This window comes from Phocoena phocoena, chromosome 14, assembly GCF_963924675.1.
Source record: "Phocoena phocoena chromosome 14, mPhoPho1.1, whole genome shotgun sequence".
NCBI lineage: Eukaryota > Metazoa > Chordata > Mammalia > Artiodactyla > Phocoenidae > Phocoena > Phocoena phocoena.
The window spans coordinates 14,570,227-14,592,117 of record NC_089232.1 but is presented as its reverse complement, the minus strand read 5'-3'; the positions used below and the strand labels follow the sequence as shown (position 1 = coordinate 14,592,117).

The 21,891-nt window shown below is 45.5% G+C and overlaps 1 protein-coding gene across 1 annotated transcript in view; it reads left to right on the top strand.

Annotated features, from left to right (window-relative positions):
- The window catches only part of TCF7L1 (transcription factor 7 like 1), a 160,691-nt gene extending 140,283 nt beyond the window's left edge, over positions 1-20,408 (top strand). The window contains exons 5-12 of the mRNA XM_065891248.1: positions 14,013-14,145; positions 15,076-15,178; positions 15,485-15,568; positions 16,313-16,456; positions 17,149-17,308; positions 17,395-17,502; positions 18,388-18,463; positions 19,752-20,408. Coding sequence (XP_065747320.1) covers positions 14,013-14,145; positions 15,076-15,178; positions 15,485-15,568; positions 16,313-16,456; positions 17,149-17,308; positions 17,395-17,502; positions 18,388-18,463; positions 19,752-20,185 — 1,242 coding nt within the window. The 3' untranslated portion in view covers positions 20,186-20,408. The remainder of the gene's footprint in view (positions 1-14,012; positions 14,146-15,075; positions 15,179-15,484; positions 15,569-16,312; positions 16,457-17,148; positions 17,309-17,394; positions 17,503-18,387; positions 18,464-19,751) is intronic.
- The last annotated feature ends 1,483 nt before the right edge of the window (positions 20,409-21,891 follow it).

The window sequence follows — 21,891 nt, the reverse complement described above, 5'->3', positions numbered from 1 at the left end:
CTGGAAGCCCTCCTAAAGGGTGACTGTCTCACTGCTCCGAAGAAGTAGCTGAGCTGAGAGCTGAGAAGCCTGACTTTGATCAGCATGCCAGCTCTCGATTAAAAACATTCATCGAAGTTTCCCTTTTTAAATTATATAGTTTCTCCATCTTATAAATATACCTGTGTAGACCCCAAAATTCATCATATAGCCTGTTGCTACTCCACTCTGCCTCCAGTGCTGATTTCAATTCCTACTACACAGTATTCGCTTTTTATTTGGATATAAGTTTAAACTTTCAGAAAAATTGCAAGAATAATACAACGAACTCCCATATACTTTTTATCTAGATCCAGAGATTTTGCCCCATCCCTTGCCCACCCTGCACTCCCTCCCTCTCTCTCTCTCCCTCTCTCTCTCTCTCTCTCTCTCTCTCTCTCTCTCACACACACAGACACATGCAGTATATATGAGTTTTTCTTAACAATTTGCCAGTAAGTTGGAAACATTGTGTCCCTTTACCCCTAAATACTTCAGATGTATTTCTTAAGAAGAAAGACAGTATCTTACAATGACCACAGTACAGTTTTCAAAATCAAGAAATTAACATTTCATATTACCTAACCCACAATATATATTCAAATTTCAGTAAATGTCCCAGTAGTGTCTGTTAAGCTGTATGTGTTTCTTGGTCCACAGTTCAACCCAGGATCACAGGTTACATTTCATTGCCAGTCCTTTAGTCTCCTTTGATCTCACAGAGTTCCTTAGCCTTTCTCTTTCCTGACCTTGACATCTTTGGAGAAGTACAGACCAGCTATTTTGTAGAATGTCCCTCCATTTGGGTTTGTCTGAGGTTTCCTCATGGTTAGATTCGGGTTGCGCTTTTTTGGCAAGAACACCACCGCACTGATGTGCGCCTCTCCGTGCATCACCTTGGGAGTCCGATGTCCATTTGTTCTTATTTATTTATTGTCCATTTGTCCCAAAGTCGGTGATGCTGGCTTTGATCATTTGATTAAGGTGGTGTCTGACATGTGTTTCCTCTGTGAGGTTATTCTTTCCCTTTGTAATTAATAAGCGCTCTGTAGGGAGAGGCTTTGAAGTTACATAAATGCCCTGTTTCTCATCAAACTTGCACCCACGATTCATGGCAGGCATTGAAGATTATCGACCTCCATCATTCCTTTATTAGTTTCTGCTACTGAGATTTAGCTTTTGGGAAACCTTACCTGTGTCTCCCAGCTCATTACTCTTAGTGAAGAGCAGAATGGACATCGTGGCAAGTCAGGTCTGTGCACTGATGACACAGATGAAAAAGATGGTGATAGAGGACAGAAGCTAAAAACCAGTCTACAAATAGTGTTCCTGAAGAAGAGACCACACAACCAATAAAAACGGCAGTGGGCAATAAGAAAGTGAAACTGGGCTTTAAAAACAAAAACTAGGGGGCTTCCCTGGTGGCGCAGCGGTCGAGAGTCCGCCTGCCGATGCAGGGGACACGGGTTCGTGCCCCGGTCCAGGAAGATCCCACATGCCGCGGAGCGGCTGGGCCCGTGAGCCATGACGGCTGAGCCTGCGCATCCGGAGCCTGTGCTCCGCAACGGGAGAGGCCACAACAGTGAGAGGCCCGCATACCGGAAAAAAAAAAAAAAAACAACAACTAGGGACTTCCCTGGCAGTCCAGTGGTTAAGACTCCGTGCTTCCACTGCAGGGGCCATGGGTTCCATCCCTGGTCGGGGAACTAAGATCCCACATGCTGCACGGCATGTCCAAAAAATAAAAAACAAGTAAATAAATAAAAAACCTCAAGCGTATAGCTTGAAAGCACTCACCTGAATTCTACAAAGTAAATGAAAATTGACATTTACCTAGACACGTCCTGGCAACAGTCTGAACCGTAAGGGTTTAATTTGTTTTTTTCTTCCTACAAGCAGCTATGCAGGAAGGAAAAGGCCAGTGTCAAAGGAACAAAAATAAAGGTAAACTCTGGATTCTCTTTTGCTGCCTTTAATGCCAGCAAACAGTAGAAAAGGGAGAGTCTTGATAAGGAAAGATTTATACCAAGAATTTTGTGCCCAGTCCAATTTGCAAAGACCTCAGAAATGTACCACTGCTTCCAAGAAGGACCTAAAGCACCTTCTAATTCCTTGCAGCGTTTTCTCTCTGCTGCTGCCCTACAGAGACCCTGGTTTATCTTCACATCTTTCAGAGCCTTCAGCTTACTGCTTGCCACCTGTGAGGAGCTCAGAGAATATTTGTTAGTACGTTAATATAGACTCTCATCCCATCATTTTCTTCTCTGCGCTCCAGTCCACTGGCTTCCCGGGGGTTCCTCAAACACGTGGAGCACCCTGCCCACCTCGGAGCCAATGCGCTGGGTGCCTTCTGCCAAAACACCCTTCCCTCTCATGCCCACACACCTCACTCCACTGCCTTCATGTATTCATTCAAAAGTCATTTTCTCATTGAGGCCTTCCCTGGTCAGCGTGTGTAACTTATAACCACGCCTGCCTCGCTTCTTATCTGCCGTCCCTGACTTGATTTTTCTCCTTAACATTTATCACTATCTAATATTTTAGTTATTTATTTGGCTTATTGTCTGTCTGTCCAATTAGAATGTACCTAATGCAAGGATAGGTATTTTTGTCTAAAAAGACAAGATGCTCTAGTGCGTTCACGAGACCTAGAACTGTGCCTGGCACATATTTGATGCAGCATAAATGCCTGTGATCCGTATTTTCTGCAGGGCCAATTAGATCAGCAATCCAGCCATGTCGTCAGAGACCCAGGTTCTTTCCACCTCTGCTTGTTGGCCTCCAGCCCTTTGACTGCCCAACTCGGTCCTTGCTGTGTAGACAGTCTCCACAAACATTTACCCAATAAATAAAAGTGTGAATTTCCATTTCTCTCGAAAATTCTGTATAGGAGACATGTTCAAATTTCCTTTCTTTAATAGGATACGATGACAGAATTGGCAAAGAGCTTACATTTCGCCTTTAAAGTAGTATTTGTTAGAGAGTGGTGTGTGTGTGCACACAGAGAGAATTAGGAGTTTTTTCCCTCAACTTTAATTAAGTTCCTGTTTGCCCCTGCTTATATTATAAATCCACCGCTGTGACTGGACTAGTATTTTAGGAACAAACCAGTTTCCTTTTTCCCCCAAGTCCTGCATTTGAGCACATAATCTCTTGAAAAAACAGTTCTGGCCCACTAAAAGAGACGGTTTTCTCAACCACTAAACAGACGATTGATTGTGGATAGAGCTTTTTTTTTTTTTAATTTATTTATTTATTTATTTTTGCTGTGTTGGGTCTTCATTTGTGCAAGGGCTTTCTCTAGTTGCGGCAAGTGGGGGCCCCGCTTCGTCGCGGTGCGCGGGCCCTCTCACTGTCGCGTCCTCTCTTGTTGCAGAGCACAGGCTCCAGATGCGCAGGCTCAGTAGTTGTGGCTCACGGGCCCGGTTGCTCCGCGGCATGTGGGATATTCCCAGACCAGGGCTCGAACCCGTGTCCCCTGCATTGGCAGGTGGATTCTCAACCACTGCGCCACCAGGGAAACCCTGAGCATATTTCTTAAACATATAAAGTCAGGTACAGTTAGCAACCCGGTGCACCTCTGAGGCTCTTTTCTGGGCAGCCTGTTCGGTGGTCTGTGTCTGCTTTGTAGGTGATACCACAGAATTAAGGCTCCTCTTTGCCTGATCTAAAAAACGTTATCCTTCTTATCGCTGAAATTCAGATCAGGAAGAAAAGGAGGTAGTGAATTAACACTCGGGGCAAGAGGCTTTGTGAAGGCCTCAAGCCAGTTACTGAGAGAAGCAGGCAGTGGAGAGTGGCAGGGCCTCATGGAAGGATGGTTTGTGGAGAGGTGGCTGGTCCATCTGTGGTGGTGCATGGGCTTTACTTAGAACTTGGAAGAAAGTCATGAACCGTAGAAGAGAGGATGAATTGCTTCCTCAGGACCAGGAGTTTCAGGGAGAACTTTGGCTTGGACCAACCCTAGAAACAGACCAAAACAGACAAGAAACACTTGAGCTGGGAAAGGGGTGGGTCTACGTGATGGGCTGGAAGGATTCAGGTCCAAGGTGGCTCTGAGATGCTCTTCTTTGGTTAAAACTGGACTCGGCTACCTTGCCCAGGGAACACCTGTACTCTGGGTTGGGCGTGCTCTTTGCACTGCAGAGCAAGCTGTCCACAGAGAGGTGTGTGTTGGTTCTCAACATTCCTGCCCTTGGCCTGTGTTTATGCTGTGGACATCCTGCCCCTGGGGACAGCGAAGGAGCAAAAAGAGCGGGAACTTTTCTTGGGAGGGTAGCCTCCTAGGAGAGCTTTGCCTGAGTCAGCCCTGAAGGGAGTGATTTTTGCTAATCAGTCCCAGAGGCCTCATCTTCCCAGGCTGACCAAGGAAAAGTCTACCTTCCTTTTTCTTTCTGAGAACCCCACCACCTTCCAGTCCATTTTTTGGAAAATGACGCCACCTAATGGGAACCAATACTAATAACTCACGGAGTGTTAAAGTGAGGAGACCTGCATTTTAGATATAACTCACATATTTCTGCTTTGTACTTAACTCTCCACCCATTCGGTGCTGTTTGCCAGTTTCTTTGTTTTTTTCTTTCTAAAAATTTTATTGCAAAATTGTCCAACCATATACAAAACCAGACAGTACAAAGAAATCCCATGTGCCCATCTCCTAGCCTTAACAACCGTCAGTATTTTGCTGTTTATTTCATCTATCTTCCCAACACCCCTTCCCTTGTTTTTTCTTTTATTATTTTTTTGAATTTTATTTTATTTTTTTATACAGCAGGTTCTTATACACATCAGTGTATACATGTCAATCCCAATCTCCCAATTCATCACACCACCACCCCCACCCACTGCCGCTTTCCCCCGTTGGTGTCCATACATTTGTTCTCTACATCTGTGTCTCAATTTCTGCCCTGCAAACCAGTTCATCTGTACCATATTTCTAGGTTCCACATATATGCATTAATATACGATATTTGTTTTTCTATTTCTGACTTACATCACTCTGTATGACAGTCACTAGGTCCATCCACGTCTCTACAAATGACCCAATTTTGTTCCTTTTTATGGCTGAATAATATTCCATTTTATATATGTACCACATCTTCTTTATCCATTCGTCTGTCAGTGGGCATAGAGTTTGCTTCCATGACCTGGCTCTTGTAAATAGTGCTGTAATGAACATTGGGGTGCATGTGTCTTTTTGAATTATGGTTTTCTCTGGGTATATGCCCAGTAGTGGGATTGCTGGATCATATGGTAATCCTATTTTTAGTTTTTTAAGGAACCTATACTGTTCTCCATAGTGGTTGTATCAATTTACATTCCCACCAATAGTGCAAGAAGGTTCCCTTTTCTCCACACCCTGTCCAGCATTTGTTTTGTGTAGATTTTCTGATGATGCCCATTCTAACTGGTGTGAGGTGATACCTCACTGCAGTTTTGATTTGCATTTCTCTAATAATTAGTGATCTTGAGCAGCTTTTCATGTGCTTCTTAGCCATCCCTATGTCTTCTTTGCAGAAATATCTATTTGGGTCTTTTGCCCATTTTTGGATTGGGTTGTTTGTTTTTTTAATATTGAGCTGTGTGAGCTGTTTATATATTTTGGAGATTAATCCTTTGTCCATTGATTCGTTTGCAAATATTTTCTCCCATTCTGAAGGTTGTCTTTTCGTCTTGTTTGTAGTTTGCTTTGCAAAAGCTTTTAAGTTTCATTAGGTCCCATTTATTTGTCTTTGTTTTTATTTCCATTACTCTAGGAGGTGGATCAAAAAAGATCTTGCTGTGATATATGTCGTAGAGTGTTCTTCCTATGTTTTCCTCTAAGAGTTTTATAGTGTCAGGTCTTACATTTAGGTCTCTAATCCATTTTGAGTTTCTTTTTGTGTATGGTGTTAGAGAGTGTTCTAATTTCATTCTTTTACCTGTAGCTGTCTAGTTTCCCCAGCACCACTTATTGAAGAGGCTGTCTTTTCTCCATTGTGTATCCTTGCCTCCTTTGTCATAGATTAGTTGACCATAGGTGCGTGGGTTTATCTCTGGGCTTTCTATCCTGTTCCGTTGATCTATATTTCTGTTCTTGTGCCAGTACCATATTGTCTTGATTACTATAGCTTTGTAGTGTAGTCTGAAGTCAGGGAGTCTGATTCCTCCAGCTCCATTTTTTTCCCTCAAGACTGCTTTGGCTATTCGGGGTCTTTTGTGCCACCATACAAATTTTAAGATTTTTTTGTTCTAGTTCTGTAAAAAATGCCATTGGTAATTTGATAGGGATTGCATTGAATCTGTAGATTGCTTTGGGTAGTATAGTCATTTTCACAATATTGATTCTTCCAATGCAAGAACATGGTACATCTTTCCATCTGTTTGTATCATCTTTAATTTTTTTCATCAGTGTCTCATGGTTTTCTGCATACAGATCTTTTGTCTCCCTAGGTAGGTTTATTCCTAGGTATTTTATTCTTTTTGTTGCAGTGGTGAATGGGAGTGTTTCTTTAATTTCTCTTTCAGATTTTTCATCATTAGTGTACAGGAATGCAAGAGATTTCTGTGCATTCATTTTGTATCCTGCAACTTTACCAAATTCATTGATTAGCTCTAGTAGTTTTCTGGTGGTATCTTCAGGATTCTGTACGTGTAGTGTCATGTCATCTGCAAACAGTGACAGTTTTACTCCTTCTTTTCCAATTTGTATTCCTTTTATTTCTTTTTCTTCTCTGATTGCCATGGCTAGGACTTCCAAAACTATGTTGAATAATAGTGGTAAGACTGGACATCCTTTTCTTGTTCGTGATCTTAGAGGAAATGCTTTCAGTTTTTCACCAGTGAGAATGATGTTTGCTGTAGGTTTGTCATATATGGCCTTTATTATGGTGAGGTAGGTTCCCTCTGTGCCCACTTTCTGGAGAGTTTTTTATCATAAATGGGTGTTGAATTTTGTCAAAAGCTTTTTCTGCGTCTATTGAGATGATCATATGGTTTTTCTTCTTCAATTTATTAATATGGTGTATCACATGATTGATTTGCGTATATTGAAGAATCCTTGCATCCCTGGGATAAATCCCACTTGATCATGGTGTATGATCCTTTTAATGTGTTGTTGGATTCTGTTTGCTAGTATTTTGTTGAGGATTTTTGCATCTATATTCAACAGTGATATTGGTCTGTAATTTTCTTTTTTTATAGTATCTTTGTCTGGTTTTGGTATCAGGGTGATGGTGGCCTCATAGAGTGAGTTTGGGAGTGTTCCTTCCTCTGCAATTTTTTGAAGAGTTTGAGAAAGAGGGGTGTTAGCTCTTCTCTAAATGTTTGATAGAATTCACCTGTGAAGCCATCTGGTCCTGGACTTTTGTTTGTTGGAAGATTTTTAATCACAATTTCAATTTCATTACTTGTGAGTGGTCTGTTCATATTTTCTATTTCTTCCTTGTTCAGTCTTGGAAGGTTATACCTTTCTAAGAATTGGTCCATTTCTTCCAGGTTGTCCATTTTATTGGCATAGAGTTGCTTGTAGTAGTGTCTTATGATGCTTTGTATTTCTGCGGTGTCTGTAACTTCTCTTTTTTCATTTCTAATTTATTGATTTGAGTCCTCTCCCTCTTTTTCTTGATGAGTCTGGTTAATGGTTTGTCAGTCTTGTTTATCTTCTTGAAGAACCAGCTTTTAGTTTTATTGATCTTTGCTATTGTTTTCTTTGTTTCTATTTCATTTATTTCTCCTCTGATCTTTATGATTTCTTTCCTTCTGCTAACTTTGGGTTTTGTCTGTTCTTCTTTCTCTAGTTCCTTTAGGTGTAAGGTTAGATTGTTTATTTGAGGTTTTTCTTCTTTTTTTTTTTTTTTTTTCTTCTTGTTTCTTGAGTAGGCTTGTATTGCTATAAACTTCCCTCTTAGAACTGCTTTTGCTGCATGCCATAGGTTTTGGATCGTCGTGTTTTCATTGTCATTTGTCTCTAGGTATTTTTTGAGTTCCTCTTTGATTTCTTCAGTGATTTCTTGGTTATTTAGTAACATATGTTTAGCCTCCATGTATTGGTGTTTTTTGCATTTTTTTCCCTATAATTGATTTCTGATCTCATAGCATTGTGGTCATAAAAGATGCTTGATATGATTTCAGTTTTCTTAAATTTACTGAGGCTTGATTTGTGACCCAAGATGTGATCTATCCTGGAGAATGTTCCGTGCACACTTGAGAAGAAAGTGTAATCTGCTGTTTGGGGATGGAATGTCCTATAAATATCAATTAAATCTATCTGGTAATTTTCTGCTTGGATGATCTGTCCACTGGTGTAAGTGAGGTGTTAAAGTGCCCCAATGTTATTGTGTTTCTGTCGATTTCCTCTTTTAGAGCTGTTAGCAGTTGCCTTATGTATTGAGGTGCTCCTATGTTGGGTGCATATATATTTATAATTGTTATATCTTCTTCTTGGATTGATCCCTTGATCATTATGTAGTGTCCTTCCTTGTCTCTTGTCACATTATTTTAAAGTCTATTTTATCTGCTATGAGTATTGCTACTCCAGCTTTCTTTTGATTTCCATTCGCTTGGGGTATCTTTTTCCATCCCCTCACTTTCAGTCTGTATGTGTCCCTAGGTCTGAAGTGGGTTTCTTGTAGACAGCTTATATATGGGTCTTGTTTTAGTATCCATTCAGCCAGCCTGTGTCTTTTGGTTGGAACATTTAATCCATTCACATTTAAGGTAATTATCCATATGTATGTTCCTGTTACCATTTTCTTAATTGTTTGGGGTTTGTTTTCGTAGGTCCTTTTCTTCTCTTGTGTTTCCCACTTAGAGAAGTTCCTTTAGCATTTTTTTCTTTTTTGCGGTATGCGGGACTCTCTCACTGTTGTGGCCTCTCCCACTGTGGAGCACAGGCTCCGGATGCGCAGGCTCAGTGGCCATGGCTCACGGGCCCAGCCGCTCCGCGGCATGTGGGATCTTCCCGGACCGGGGCACGAACCCACGTCCCCTGCATCGGCAGGCGGACTCTCAACCACTGCGCCACCAGGGAAGCCCCTTCAGCATTTATTGTAGAGCTAGTTTGGTGGTGCTGAATTCTCTTAGCTTTTGCTTGTCTGTAAAGCTTTTGATTTCTCCATCAAATCTGAATGAGATCCTTGCCGGGTAGAGTAATCTTGGTTGTAGATTCTTCCCTCTCATCACTTTAAGTATATCATGCCACTCCCTTCTGGCCTGTAGAGTTTCTGCTGAGAAATCAGCTGTTAACCTTATGGGAGTTCCCTTGTATGTTATTTGTCATTTTTCCCTTGCTGCTTTCAATAATTTTTCTTTGTCCTTAATTTTTGCCAATTTGATTACTATGTGTCTCAGCATGTTTCTCCTTGGGTTTATCCTGTATGGGATTCTCTGCGCTTCCTGGACTTGGGTGGCTATTTCCTTTCCCATGTTAGGGAAGTTTTCAACTATAATCTCTTCAAACATTTTCTCTGGTCCTTTCTCTCTTCTCCTTCTGGGACCCCTATAATGCAAATGTTGTTGCGTTTAATGTTGTCCCAGAGGTCTCTTAGGCTGTTTTCATTTCTTTTCATTCTTTTTTCTTTATTCTGTTCTGTGGCAGTGAATTCCACCATTCTGTCTTCCGGGTCACTTATCCATTCTTCGGCCTCAGTTTTCTGCTATTGATTCCTTCTAGTGTATTTTTCACTTCATTTATTATATTGTTCATCTCTGTTTGTTTGTTCTTTAATTCTTCTAGGTCTTTGTTAAACATTTCTTGCATCTTCTCTATCTTTGCCTCCATTCTTTTTCTGAGGTCCTGGATCATCTTCACTATCATTATTCTGAATTCTTTTTCTGGAAGGTTGCCTATCTCCACTTCATTTAGTTGTTTTTGTGCGTTTTATCTTTTCCTTCATCTGGCACATAGCCCTCTGCCATTTCATCTTGTCAGTCTTTCTGTGAATGTGGTTTTTCTTCCACAGGCTGCAGGATTGTAGTTCTTCTTGCATCTGCTGTCTGCCCTCTGGTGGATGAGGCTATCGAAGAGGGCTGTACATGTTTCCTGATGGGAGGGACTGGTGGTGGGTAGAGCTGGGTGTTGCTCTGGTGGGCAGAGCTCAGTGAAACTTTAATCTGCTTGTCTGCTGATGGGTGGGGCTGAGTTTCCTCCCTGTTGGTTGTTTGACCTGAGGCGACCCAGCACTGGAGCCTACAGGCTCTTTGGTGAGGCTAATGGCAGACTCCAGGAGGGCTTATGTGAAGGAGTACTTCCTAGAACTTCTGCTGCCAGTGTCCTGGTCCCCACGGTGAGCCACAGCCATCCCCCGCCTCTGCAGGAGACCCTCCAACACTAGCAGGTAGGTCTGGTTCAGTCTCCTGTGGGGTCACTGCTCCTTCCCCGGGTCCCGATGCACACACTACTTTGTGTGTGCCCTCCAAGAGTGGAGTCTGTGTTTCCCCCAGTCCTATCGAAGTCCTGCAGTCAATCCCTCTAGCCTTCAAAGTCTGATTCTCTGGAAATTCCTCCTTCCGTTGCTGACCCCCAGGTTGGGAAGCCTGGCGTGGGGCTCAGAACCTTCACTCCAGTGGGTGGACTTCCGTGGTATAAGTGTTCTCCAGTCTGTGAGTCACCCACCCAGCAGTCATGGGATTTGATTTTATTGTGATTGCGCTCCTCCTACCGTCCCATTGTGGCTTCTCCTTTTTCTTTGGATGTGGGGTGTCTTTTTTGGTGAGTTCCAATGTCTTCCTGTCAATGATTGTTCATCAGTTAGTTGTGATTCCGGTGCTCTCGCAAGAGGGAGTGAGCACATGTCCTTCTACTCCACCATCTTGAACCCGAGCCTTCCAGACCTTTAGTCCTGTTTGTCAGTTTCTGATGAAGCCAAACTCAAGAGCACATGGCCAGTCAGGATTCGTAATACTCTTAAGTATTTTAAGATGGCTCTGTGTACATATATCCAATCATCACATAGTACACATTAAATATATAACAATCTTATTTGTCAGTTATACCTCAATAAAGCTGAAATTTTACATTTAACAAAAGAGAGCTATAAATGAAAAACAGATGTACAAGAAGTCTAAATGAATGGAGATATGCCAAAATGATAATAGTGACTGGGTTAGGCTAGTGTGATTCTGGAGTTTTTTTGGCTTTTGTGTGTGTGTGTGTGATTGTGTTTTCTAAATGTTTTATAATATAGTTTGTATTTCTTTCTTAGGAGATTTATGTTCATCGTAAGTATAGTTTTAAGTAGGTAATAATTAAATTGGAAAATACAGAAAGGGAAATAAGAAAAACAAAACCACCTGTAGTCCCACCACTCAAATATACTTACTGTTTATGTTTTGGTGTGCTTCTAGTCTTTTTGTTTGTTTTTTCTTCCACTGCACTGCACTGCTGGTGGGATGAGATCTTAGTTCCCCAACCAGGGATTGAACCCCAGCCCATGGTAGTGAAGCACCGAGTCCTAACCACTGGACCACCAGGGAACTGCCTCTAGTCTTTTTTTTTAATCATAGAATTTATGTGTTTTTTAAAAATTGTAATCATTTTGTGTCATTCTTTTTATCATTTACTGTCACTTTAGTAATAATTCTATTCCTTTTATGATACTAAAAATCACCCTTTAGACAAAGCTGTTTCCGGGGAAACCTCAGTGCATCATTGAGTTGCATCAGGATCCTAGAAATCTGACCTTAAAATAATTTTTTTGTACTCTTCTTTGTGCGGTATGTTCATGTACGTGGAGACCTCTTCAAAAGCCAGTGAAGGAACAGGTGAAAACAGTAAGAAGAAAAGAATTTTAGAATTTACTGTGCAATGTCAAATGAGCCCACTAAGGGTGGTGATAGGAAGCTGTTCAAGGTGAGGTACCAGCAGGGTCCAGCCGTGTGCCAGCGCCACCTAGTGGTTTTGGTTATGAACCATCTGCATTCTTGGTCTCACTTCTGTGAGTCTGAGAGCTGGGCCCCTGGGTTCTAGGCCTTGCTCCAGGACTCTGCCTCTCATCTCTGCTTAGCCTACTGAAAATGGAGCAAGATTACTGTCAGCACACGAGCGCCTAGGAGATGTACATATAGTTGCTTGCATGATGAGCACCCAAGGGGCACTGAGTGAAAGGCTGAAGGGCTCAGGAACCTATGAAACGAAACATTCAACTGGGAAGACAGAAGTTTGGAAATCTGGCCCGTGAGATGCCACCAAATCATCATCCTGTTTACGAATCTCTTTTTTAATAAATCTCTTCTCCACTTGTAACTCATTTACCTTATTATCCGAAAAAATGTGTGTCAGTCCTTTCTCTGACAGATGTTTTGATTAGGCTGTTGAGGTGCCAGGAAGTGCAAGAGAAGACACCGTGGTTTGTTAGAACCGTAAAGGGCTGATAGGAATCCAGTTCTACCACTTACTGGCCCTGTGGCTCAGGCTAAGTTACTTAATCTTTCCCCACTCAGTTTCCTCATTCCTCAAATGAAGATAATCATAGCTTTTTTGCTAGGTTATAATAAGGACGATAGCCATTTTTATAATAAAAATCTTTATTGTTAAGTCAGATTATGTCAAGACAATTAAAAATTAATTCAGTTTAGTAATTCCAGGACACGCAGGTTTTTCCGTTTTTTAACGTTTCTGAAGCAGGATGTGTTGGTGACATGCCAGTGTGTTTGCTTTCTTAACAGTCATGCAAAATGCACTCCTTACACTCTCTGGTATTGTAAATGAAATGTGATAATTAGGTCAGTAGAGTGTTTGAGACTCTCCAGGGAGAACTGTTTTAAGTGCTCTTGGTGGTATCTGTAAACCCTGTACATGACAACTGGTTATATGAGGTCTGATGGTGACAGTTCCCTCACTGCTCTGTTACCAGTCTCAGATGTGAACCTATGAGCTACCCTTTCTAGGAAGTTCATTTGGAAAGCGTATGTTGAGGGACTTCCCTGGCGGTCCAGTGGTTAAGACTCTGCGCTTCTGTTGCCGGGGTCATGGGTTTGATCCCTGGTCGGGGAACTAAGATCCCTCATGCTGCACAATGCAGCCAAAAAGAAGAAAAAAGAAAAAAACTGAAAAGGAAAGCGTGTGTTCTAAAGTCACTGAGATTACATAGAGCACGGTTCATAATTCAGCAGCCTGTAGCATTTAGCACCACGCAGTACACATGAATTGAGTAACGCTGGGCTGTTGTGAAGAGGGTACGTAGGAGGGTGGATGTAATCCCTTCTCTAATTCTGTTGGTTCTTTCTCTGCTGTATAGACCGCTGCTTTCTCTCAAGTACCCTTCGAGGGCTGAATGGCATGTTGCATGGAAAACACCTGGTATCTATTCAACCAAGTACACAACAATAGGTTTTACAGGCATATCTTGTTTTATTGTACTTTACTGTGCTTCGCAGATATTACATCTTTTATGAATTGAAGGTTTCTAGCAATCTTGCATCCATCAAGTCTGTCAGCATCATTTTTCCAACAGCCTTTGCTCACTTTGTGTCTCTGGGTCACATTTCAGTAATTCTCGCCATATTTCAAGTGTATTCATTACAATTGTTAGGCTGACCTGTGATCACTGATCTTTGATGTCACTATTGCAAAAAGATTACAACTCACTGAAGGCTCAGATGATAGCACCTTTTGACGAAGTATTTTCAGTTAGGGTATGTGCATATTTTTTTTAGACATAATGCCATTGCACACTTAACAGACTACAGTACGGTGTAAACATAACTTTTATTCGCACTGGGAGGGACTTCCCTGCCGGTCCAGTGGTTAAGACTCTGCTTTTCCACTGTAGGGGTGCGGATTCCATCCCTGGTCAGGGAACTGAGATCCCACATGCAGTGCAGCACAGCCAAAAAAAGAAGAAATTTCTTTTTTTAAAAAAAAAATAGATTTATGCACCGGGAAACCAAAAAGTGTGTGTGATTTGCTTTACTGCAAATAAAGCAGTAAACGGAACCTGCAGTGGCTCTGAGGTCTGCCCGTACTCTCCGTCTCCTTGGCAACTGTCCCTAGTCTTTTTCTCTCTGTCTTTCAGTCCAATAAAGTTCCTGTTGTTCAGCACCCGCACCACATGCACCCGTTGACGCCCCTCATCACCTACAGCAACGACCACTTCTCCCCTGGCTCCCCTCCCACACACCTCTCCCCAGAGATCGATCCAAAGACAGGTGAGTCAGGGCCCGCTCAGGCTGGACCAGCTCCACAGCTCCAGTGGGGGCGGGCTTTTCTTTTCGGGGAGTATTTCAGCCCTGGAATCGGACAGACCATGTCTCCAACTCTCAGTTGTCTCTAACCCTGCCCACTAAGTTTAGCCTTTTCAGTTCGCTCATCAGTGCCTTACGTGTCCCTTCTGCATCACTGGGTCATCGTGAGGATGAAAGGAGATTAAATGAGATGATGCACAGGGCCTGGCTCCACAGCAAGCATTTGGTGTTGCTCTGCCACTGCTGCTTCTACGTTAGAATGTCTTAAAACTTTAAGATTGGAATGACCTGGAAGGGGGGGAAAAAAATCTCCTTTCTCATTGACTTTGAAGTCTAGCCGGCTGCAGGCTGTGCCTCCTTAAACCAAAACCTAGGCCCCAGACTGAACATATGGAAGTAAACAGTCTAGCCAGACATAAGTATAGCTATAAAGCAGTAGACTGAGTTGACTTGTTGTTTTTAACTTGCTCACCCAAACTCCATCCCAGAGGGAGCCAGAGTCTTCATAAAATTCCCATAGCGTTTCCATGGGTCAAAGCATTTTTGGAGCTCCTCTTGAGAAATCACAGCTACTATGAGTTACAGATAATAAGGAGGACAAATGTGGAACAGAGATCCAAAGTTTGTCTTTCCATGAATGAGGCAGCTTTTCTAGCTGATGACTCTGGAGCTATCTTGGGTCTCTCAGTCCAAAATTTCCTGCCTGTGTCTTGGACGACTCCTGTATGAGCAGCTGGAAGTTACTGGTGACAGAGGGCAGGGATAATAAAAGAAAGGGCCTTCCAAGCTCCAGGGCACCTGGGAATATAGGGCAAGGAACCTCCTGTTTGATATTATTTTAAGGTGTTAATGTAGGGCCAAGGAATTGTCTGACACATCTCTCTTTGGAAGCAGGAATCCCCCGGCCCCCTCACCCATCTGAGCTGTCTCCGTATTACCCACTGTCTCCCGGAGCTGTCGGGCAAATCCCCCATCCCCTCGGCTGGCTCGTCCCACAGTAAGGAAACTTACAGCCTTTCTTACCCTCCCTCCTTCCTTATGCTGAGTTCTAACTTCTGTACCTCCAGCCGGTCCTGGTGGTCTGTATACAGACGCCCCCCCCTCCCCCACGTGGAGCCCTCTCACCAAAGCCCAGGACTCAGACCTCCCTGCTCTCCCCAGGGCAGTGTCCCCCCAACTCTTCCTTCCTACTTCCTGCCTTTACTTATCATCCTTTCTTCCCAACCGCCTCTCCTTCCCTGTCCTGAACATTCCCATTTTAGCCAATTTGCTGACCAGATTTCCTTGCACCTGGCCCTTATAGGCAAGGACAGCCCATGTACTCCCTTCCTCCCGGCGGCTTCCGGCACCCCTACCCTGCGCTCGCCATGAATGCCTCAATGTCCAGGTGAGTCCTGGGACTGGAGCTGTGAGCAGGAAGTGGCAGTGCAGGGAATGGCTGTCTACCAGCGTCCCTGCCATTTCTGACCGTTACACAGCTTTCTCTTGGCAGTAAGCGAGGAGGCAGGCGCTCACCTTTCCTCTCGCCTCTCTGATAAGGTGGGGATGGAGACCATAGGCTCAGCCCACTCTTGCCCCATCTCTCTAAGAGAAGCATTTCAAAGCCCTCACACTCAACCCTCCTGCACGTCCCCTCACGGGCTGGGCTGGGCTTGGCTTTGTGGCACTGAAGCATTTTGAGTACATCACTCTGAAGCTGGGAGATTAATTGTTCCTGCAATGATGTCAGGAGAGGGGAACAGCCAAAGGGGATTTCTGTCTCAGTAGCCGATCTACCTGACAGTGGTACCGCCGGTGACAAAAGAAGTGCAACCCACAGCCTAAGCCCTTCTTTCCCCCCTGTGTACTCTGGCCTCAGACCCGCTGCATCTTCTTTTGTGTTTTTCATCCTACCTGCTTTCAGCACCAGATATAGGAAACCTGCACGCTTGTGGGGGAAGGGAGGTTTGTTGGGTGTTTCCCACACCGGTTCTGTCGAGGTCAGCGCATGGCCTTCCGTTGCTCCAACACTGCCACAGCAGAGGTGTTTACACACCTCCGCCATCAAGACTGGGGGCCCGCCACATCCTCTGTGGGTGACAAGCATTCTGCCTGAATCCCTCTGTTGTCTTTGTTTCCATCTGGTACATAGCCTGGTTTCCAGTCGGTTCTCCCCTCACATGGTGGCTCCGGCCCATCCTGGTCTGCCCACCTCAGGGATCCCCCACCCCGCTATCGTCTCCCCCATCGTCAAGCAGGAACCGGCGCCCCCCAGCCTGAGCCCGGCCGTGATCGCGTGAGTAACAGGCAGCCTGATGGGGGGTGGCCAGTCTCTGAGCAGCCTGACAGCTTCCTCAACTACACCCTCTCCCTTGGGAACTGTTCCCTTTGACCCCTGGAGTTCCCATCCTCTCAGAGACACCGTGCATCTCTTCTCACATTAAGGAAGGTTTTACAACCAGGACTTTGAGGCTGAAAGAGAACCTGAGAGAGCTTTTAGCTTCCTTCTCCCCCTCCCACCCCGTCCCCCATACACTCGAAAATGGTAAGGCCCCAGAAAGGAGAATATTCTCAAGGTCACATGGCTGACCGGTGGCAGAGCTGTACCCAGCACCAAGGCCTGTGCTTTGTCCACTGTGCCATAAAGACAGCAGGAAAGCCAAAGTCGGTGCCTCATAGCCGAGGAGACCTCCTCTCTCCGTTTCTGCCTAAAGTGCCCTGCCCCCTCCTCTTTCTCCCCTGCGGCCAGCGCATCCCAGCTCTCACCACCACCCTCCGTTCCATTGTCAGGAAGTTGTCCTTTCCTGGAATATGGCCGGAGGTCTGTCAGAGGCTACGAACTAGGTGCTCAGGCTCTGAAAGCAACCCCGGGCAACTTACATTATCGTCCAAGCAACAGCATCTCCCCTCCCCAGAGGCAGACAGCCCTTAGCTTCCTAGAGAGATGACAGCTGATACCAGCTAACCTACAGCCTTATGACTTCCCAGGAAATCACCCGTCACAGTGAAAAAAGAGGAAGAAAAGAAACCCCACGTGAAGAAGCCTCTTAATGCCTTCATGTTATATATGAAGGAGATGAGGGCCAAGGTGGTGGCCGAGTGCACCCTGAAGGAAAGTGCAGCCATTAACCAGATCCTGGGGAGAAAGGTAAGGCCTGCCCTTGTGCTCCAGGCTGTGTGGCTCAGCGTCCCCCACGCTCACCGCTCTGTCGTCGCTGGTCCTCTCTCCCGCAGTGGCACAACTTGTCCCGAGAAGAGCAGGCCAAGTACTATGAACTGGCCCGGAAGGAGCGGCAGCTTCACTCACAGCTCTACCCGACCTGGTCAGCCCGAGACAACTACGTACGTGCCCATCAGACACCAGGAGCAGCCTCTGCAAGAGGAAGAGGGGCAAAGGAAGCTGACTCCATTGACAGAGGACCCTGTCAACGGAGTCAGCTTCCAGGGAGGCCAGGGAGAAGCCTGTATTTCTCTAGAAATAAGGAAGACGTTTTAGTTCTCAGGAGGGCAACAAGGCCATGGTTTGGTATCCTGGGGACAGAATCAAATTTGTGCCTGTCCCATTGGAAGTGGACTCAGCCTTTAATTCCATAATTCAGGGTGCAGTGTGAGCTGTGTGCTAGCTCTGTGGTCAGTGTCTCTAGCCAAGGGTTCCCAACCTGGGGCTCAGAGACCAATGTGTAAGCCGCTGCCTGCATTTCTGATGACTCCCTGAAACTGGGAAGGTTTTTGTATGTATGCTGTTACTTGCTTTTTTTGTGCCAAAAGGCTGCATAGCTACGTTAGTTTTTTGGGGGTTATTTGGGTTTTTTCCCCCAATTGAACCCACGCCCTCGGCAGTGAAAGCACAGAGTCCTAACCACTGGACAGCTGGGGGGAATTCCCAGCTGCATTAGATTTCCAGTGAGACCTGGGACCCCTCAGAAAAGATCAGGAACCTTACACTGTTCTAGGGAGAGAAATGGAAAAATCAGCCTGAAGGGCAGGAAAAGAATGAGGCCTTCTGAGAAAGCCAGGACACCGGAGCTGGAGGGAAGGGATCCAGTGGGGGAGGGAAGCAGTGTTCCAGGAAGTCTCACTGTGCCACCTTGTGAGGCTCCTGGGGGGAGTGTGATCTGGGTGCCCAGTGCAGGAAGTATCCTGTCTCCCCGCTTCATAGCTGGGAGTCCCCCAGAAAAACCGGTTATTCTGTCCCTGGTTACCTCTTCCTTTGGCTATATCTTTCAGGGTAAGAAAAAGAAGAGGAAGCGAGAAAAGCAGCTGTCCCAGACCCAGTCCCAGCAGCAAGTCCAGGAGGCAGACGGTGAGTCTACAGGAGGGCCCTGCATCTTTACTTCTTTTTCCCTATCCCAGCTACACCCGCCGGTACTTTGTACCCAGGACTCTGATGGACACGGTGACAATGCCGTATGATAGCTGCCATTTTCAAGGCCTCAGCCTTATGTACACTCGGGCGGGGGTGTTATTATCATCCCCTTTTTGGAGATGATCTGTTAAGAGGCTCAAAGAAGTGAAGGGATTTTTCCAGTCACTCTGCTTGTTAAACGGTCCAGCACTTTGTCACTTGGAAGGCTCTTTTCAATTCAGTTGAGTTGTGTCTTATTTGAGGGTTAGGTTCTAAAATCAATGCATAAGGTAAAAACTGAATGTCACTGAAATGATCCTTGAAATTCCCTTAGGAAGGCAGCCCATTAGGGATGGACATATCACCTATCAGTGAATCCAGTAGAATCAGGTTTTCTTCCAATGTTTGTTTGGTCGAATAACAGAAATAATTGTTCACTTGGATTGGGGGGTGCCCCTTTGTGCCACAAATATATACTGGATCTTTCTACAGCAGAATCCCACCCAGCAGAGAGATGCTCACACTGTGACCAGTATTTCAGTCAAGCCTCCCATCTCATGCTCACTCCAGGATAAGTGCAGAACTTGTTTAGTTCCATCTATAGTGCTTTTTTTTGGGGGGGGGGGGGTGCGGGGGGGAGCTGCACCACCCAGCTTGTGGGATCTTAGTTCCCTGACCAGGGATCAAACCCAGGGCCACAGCAGTGAAAGCGCCAAGTCCTGAACCCTGCACTGCCAGGGAAGTCCCCTAAAGTGCTTTTTATCACCTTGCTTTTCTTTTCATCTCCTTTCCTACCTTTCTAATATCTGCATAATTTGCGTATTCATCTCCATAGGAGTACACGTAAGCTAACTATGTATATGATGCAAAGTCCACTGTATACCACGTTGCTTAGCAGGTGCTGTACTATCTCTGACAGCACCATAAACCAAAGATCTTAAAGCAAATTGAGTGGAGATCCATCCCCAGAATGATGAGATTTCAGCAGGAAGATGAAGATGTGATAGGCTGAGCTATTTTCCTTCCAGGCAGGTTCTGAATGAGTCTTTGGCATTTGGGCATTGCCCCTTGTCTGTGCTCTAGGTGTCTTGAAAGCCATAGCCATCATTTCAGGTTCTCACTTCCCTCCCTGTACGCATTCTTGTTTCCGGAGGCGATGTGTACAGCTGGGCTTCCTCGGCAACCTCCGCCTCCCACCGCGCTCCTAGCTGCTAACTCTTTTGTGTGGTTTTTTTATTTCCCCTAGGTGCTCTGGCCTCCAAAAGCAAGAAGCCATGTGTCCAGTACCTGCCCCCTGAGAAGCCCTGTGACAGTCCTGCCTCCTCCCACGGCAGCATGCTGGACTCGCCGGCCACACCCTCCACGGCCTTGGCCTCCCCGGCTGCCCCGGCCGCCACCCACTCAGAGCAAGCCCAGCCCCTCTCCCTCACCACCAAGCCAGAGACCCGGGCCCAGCTGGCTCTCCACTCGGCTACCTTCCTGTCAGCAAAGGCTGCCGCCACCTCCTCTGGCCAGATGGGCAGCCAGCCCCCCATCCTGTCCCGGCCCCTCCCCCTTGGGTCCGTGCCCACAGCTCTGCTGACGTCCCCCCCTTCCTTCCCAGCCACGCTCCATGCCCACCAGGCCCTCCCCGTGCTCCAGGCCCAGCCTCTTTCCTTGGTCACCAAGTCTGCCCACTAAGCTGCCCACTGACCTATGCAGGCTGTGACGTGACTCATCGAGTAGTAACGATGCAGAAGAAGAAGAAGAAAAAAAAAAGGAAACTTTATTGGTCAATATTTGACCACTCTGGACTGTTCTGTAAAGTGACTGGTAACAGCAGCACTTTACATTTTGTAGATGTAACCAGTAGCTGATCTTAAGGCTTTTTTAAAAAACAAAACAAAACAAAAATCTTTAAAAAACAAGAACTGAAAAGTAGTGTGTTATTCTTCCTGTATGTGCAGCGGTGGATGGACCTGGGCAGAAGGCACCTCTGTCTCTACCTCCTGGACTCTCTGCCCTCCTGCCTCTTCCCATCACCCCCCGCGTCCCGGCTTCCCATCACCCCCCGCGTCCCGGCTTCCCCCACCCAGCCTGCATGTTGGCCGTTGCTGCCATTTCTAGCCCGCAGCCTCTTCATCTACATCCCATTCCTGGACATTCCCTTTTACCTGGCCCACATTTTTCTCCTTTGCTCAGCTCCGTGGGTTCTTGCCTTCACCTTCGTCCTCTGCCCAGTGTAAGGCTGTCACCATGTAAGAAGAAACCTCGGCCTCGTTTGTCTCCACCAGCATCCCTTGTCCCTCAGTGGCCCTAATGCCCCAGTCTCCAGCTTTTGGTGGGGGAACAGGTCCTCTGCAGTGGTTCTTCCCCGCATTTAAAGGGATTCAAGGTGCCTGCCACTTCCTCAGTGAAGAAGCCTGTGTACCACCCCCTTACCAGTCGAGATGTCCCCTCACAGCCCCAGAGTGGCAGACAGGACCTGGCTCCGAGGTCTGGCTCCTGTCACCCAGGTCCATGCTAGCGCAATCTGCCAAAGCTCTGAAGACCCTCCTCCCTCCCCCATCACCTCACATGCTTCTTCTGTGTGTATTTCTTTTCATTTTTATGGGGTTTTTTGGAGCAATTTAAAACTCCCAGTTGTTTATTTTCACAAAAGAAAATAAAATTGCAGTTGCAAGACCTTTTCTGAGTATTTTAGTCCTTTTCTTGAATCAAGCCCCCTTCTTCACACCAAGCCCTGCGTGAGATTTTTGCAGACGTGCAAAGGAGGAATGCTGCTTATTGGAAGGGGATATAAATCATGCCTGACACGACTAGAAAAATTCAACCCAGTTTCCAGCCTCAAATGTACACAGACCAGTCAGTATAGATAACTGAGATACAAAGGAATGAATCTTTTTATTTTCGTTTGTCTTCTTGTAATTGCCAAGATAGGAGAGGTATCCTTGGATTGCTTTGCATGTATCTAGCACTGCAATTAATTTTTTTTGTTGTTATGGTGTTATTGAGGTATAATTCACATAACATACAATTCACCCATTTAAAGTGTACAATTCGGGACTCCCCTGGTGGTGCAGTGGTTAAGAATCCGCCTGCTAAGGCAGGGGACACGGGTTCAGTCCCTGGTCCAGGAAGATCCCACACGTTGCGGAGCAACTAAGCCCATGCGCCACAACTACTGAGCACGCGTGCCACAACTACTGAAGCCCGCGCTGCTAGAGACCGTGCTCCACAACAAGAGAAGCCACTGCAGTGAGAAGCGTGCGCACCACAACAAAGAGCAGCCGCCGGCTCACCGCAACTAGAGAAAGCCTGCGTGCAGCGACGAAGACCCAGCGCAGACAAAAAAAAAAAAACACAACACATGAAGTGTACAATGGTTTTGACTGTGTTCAAAGTTG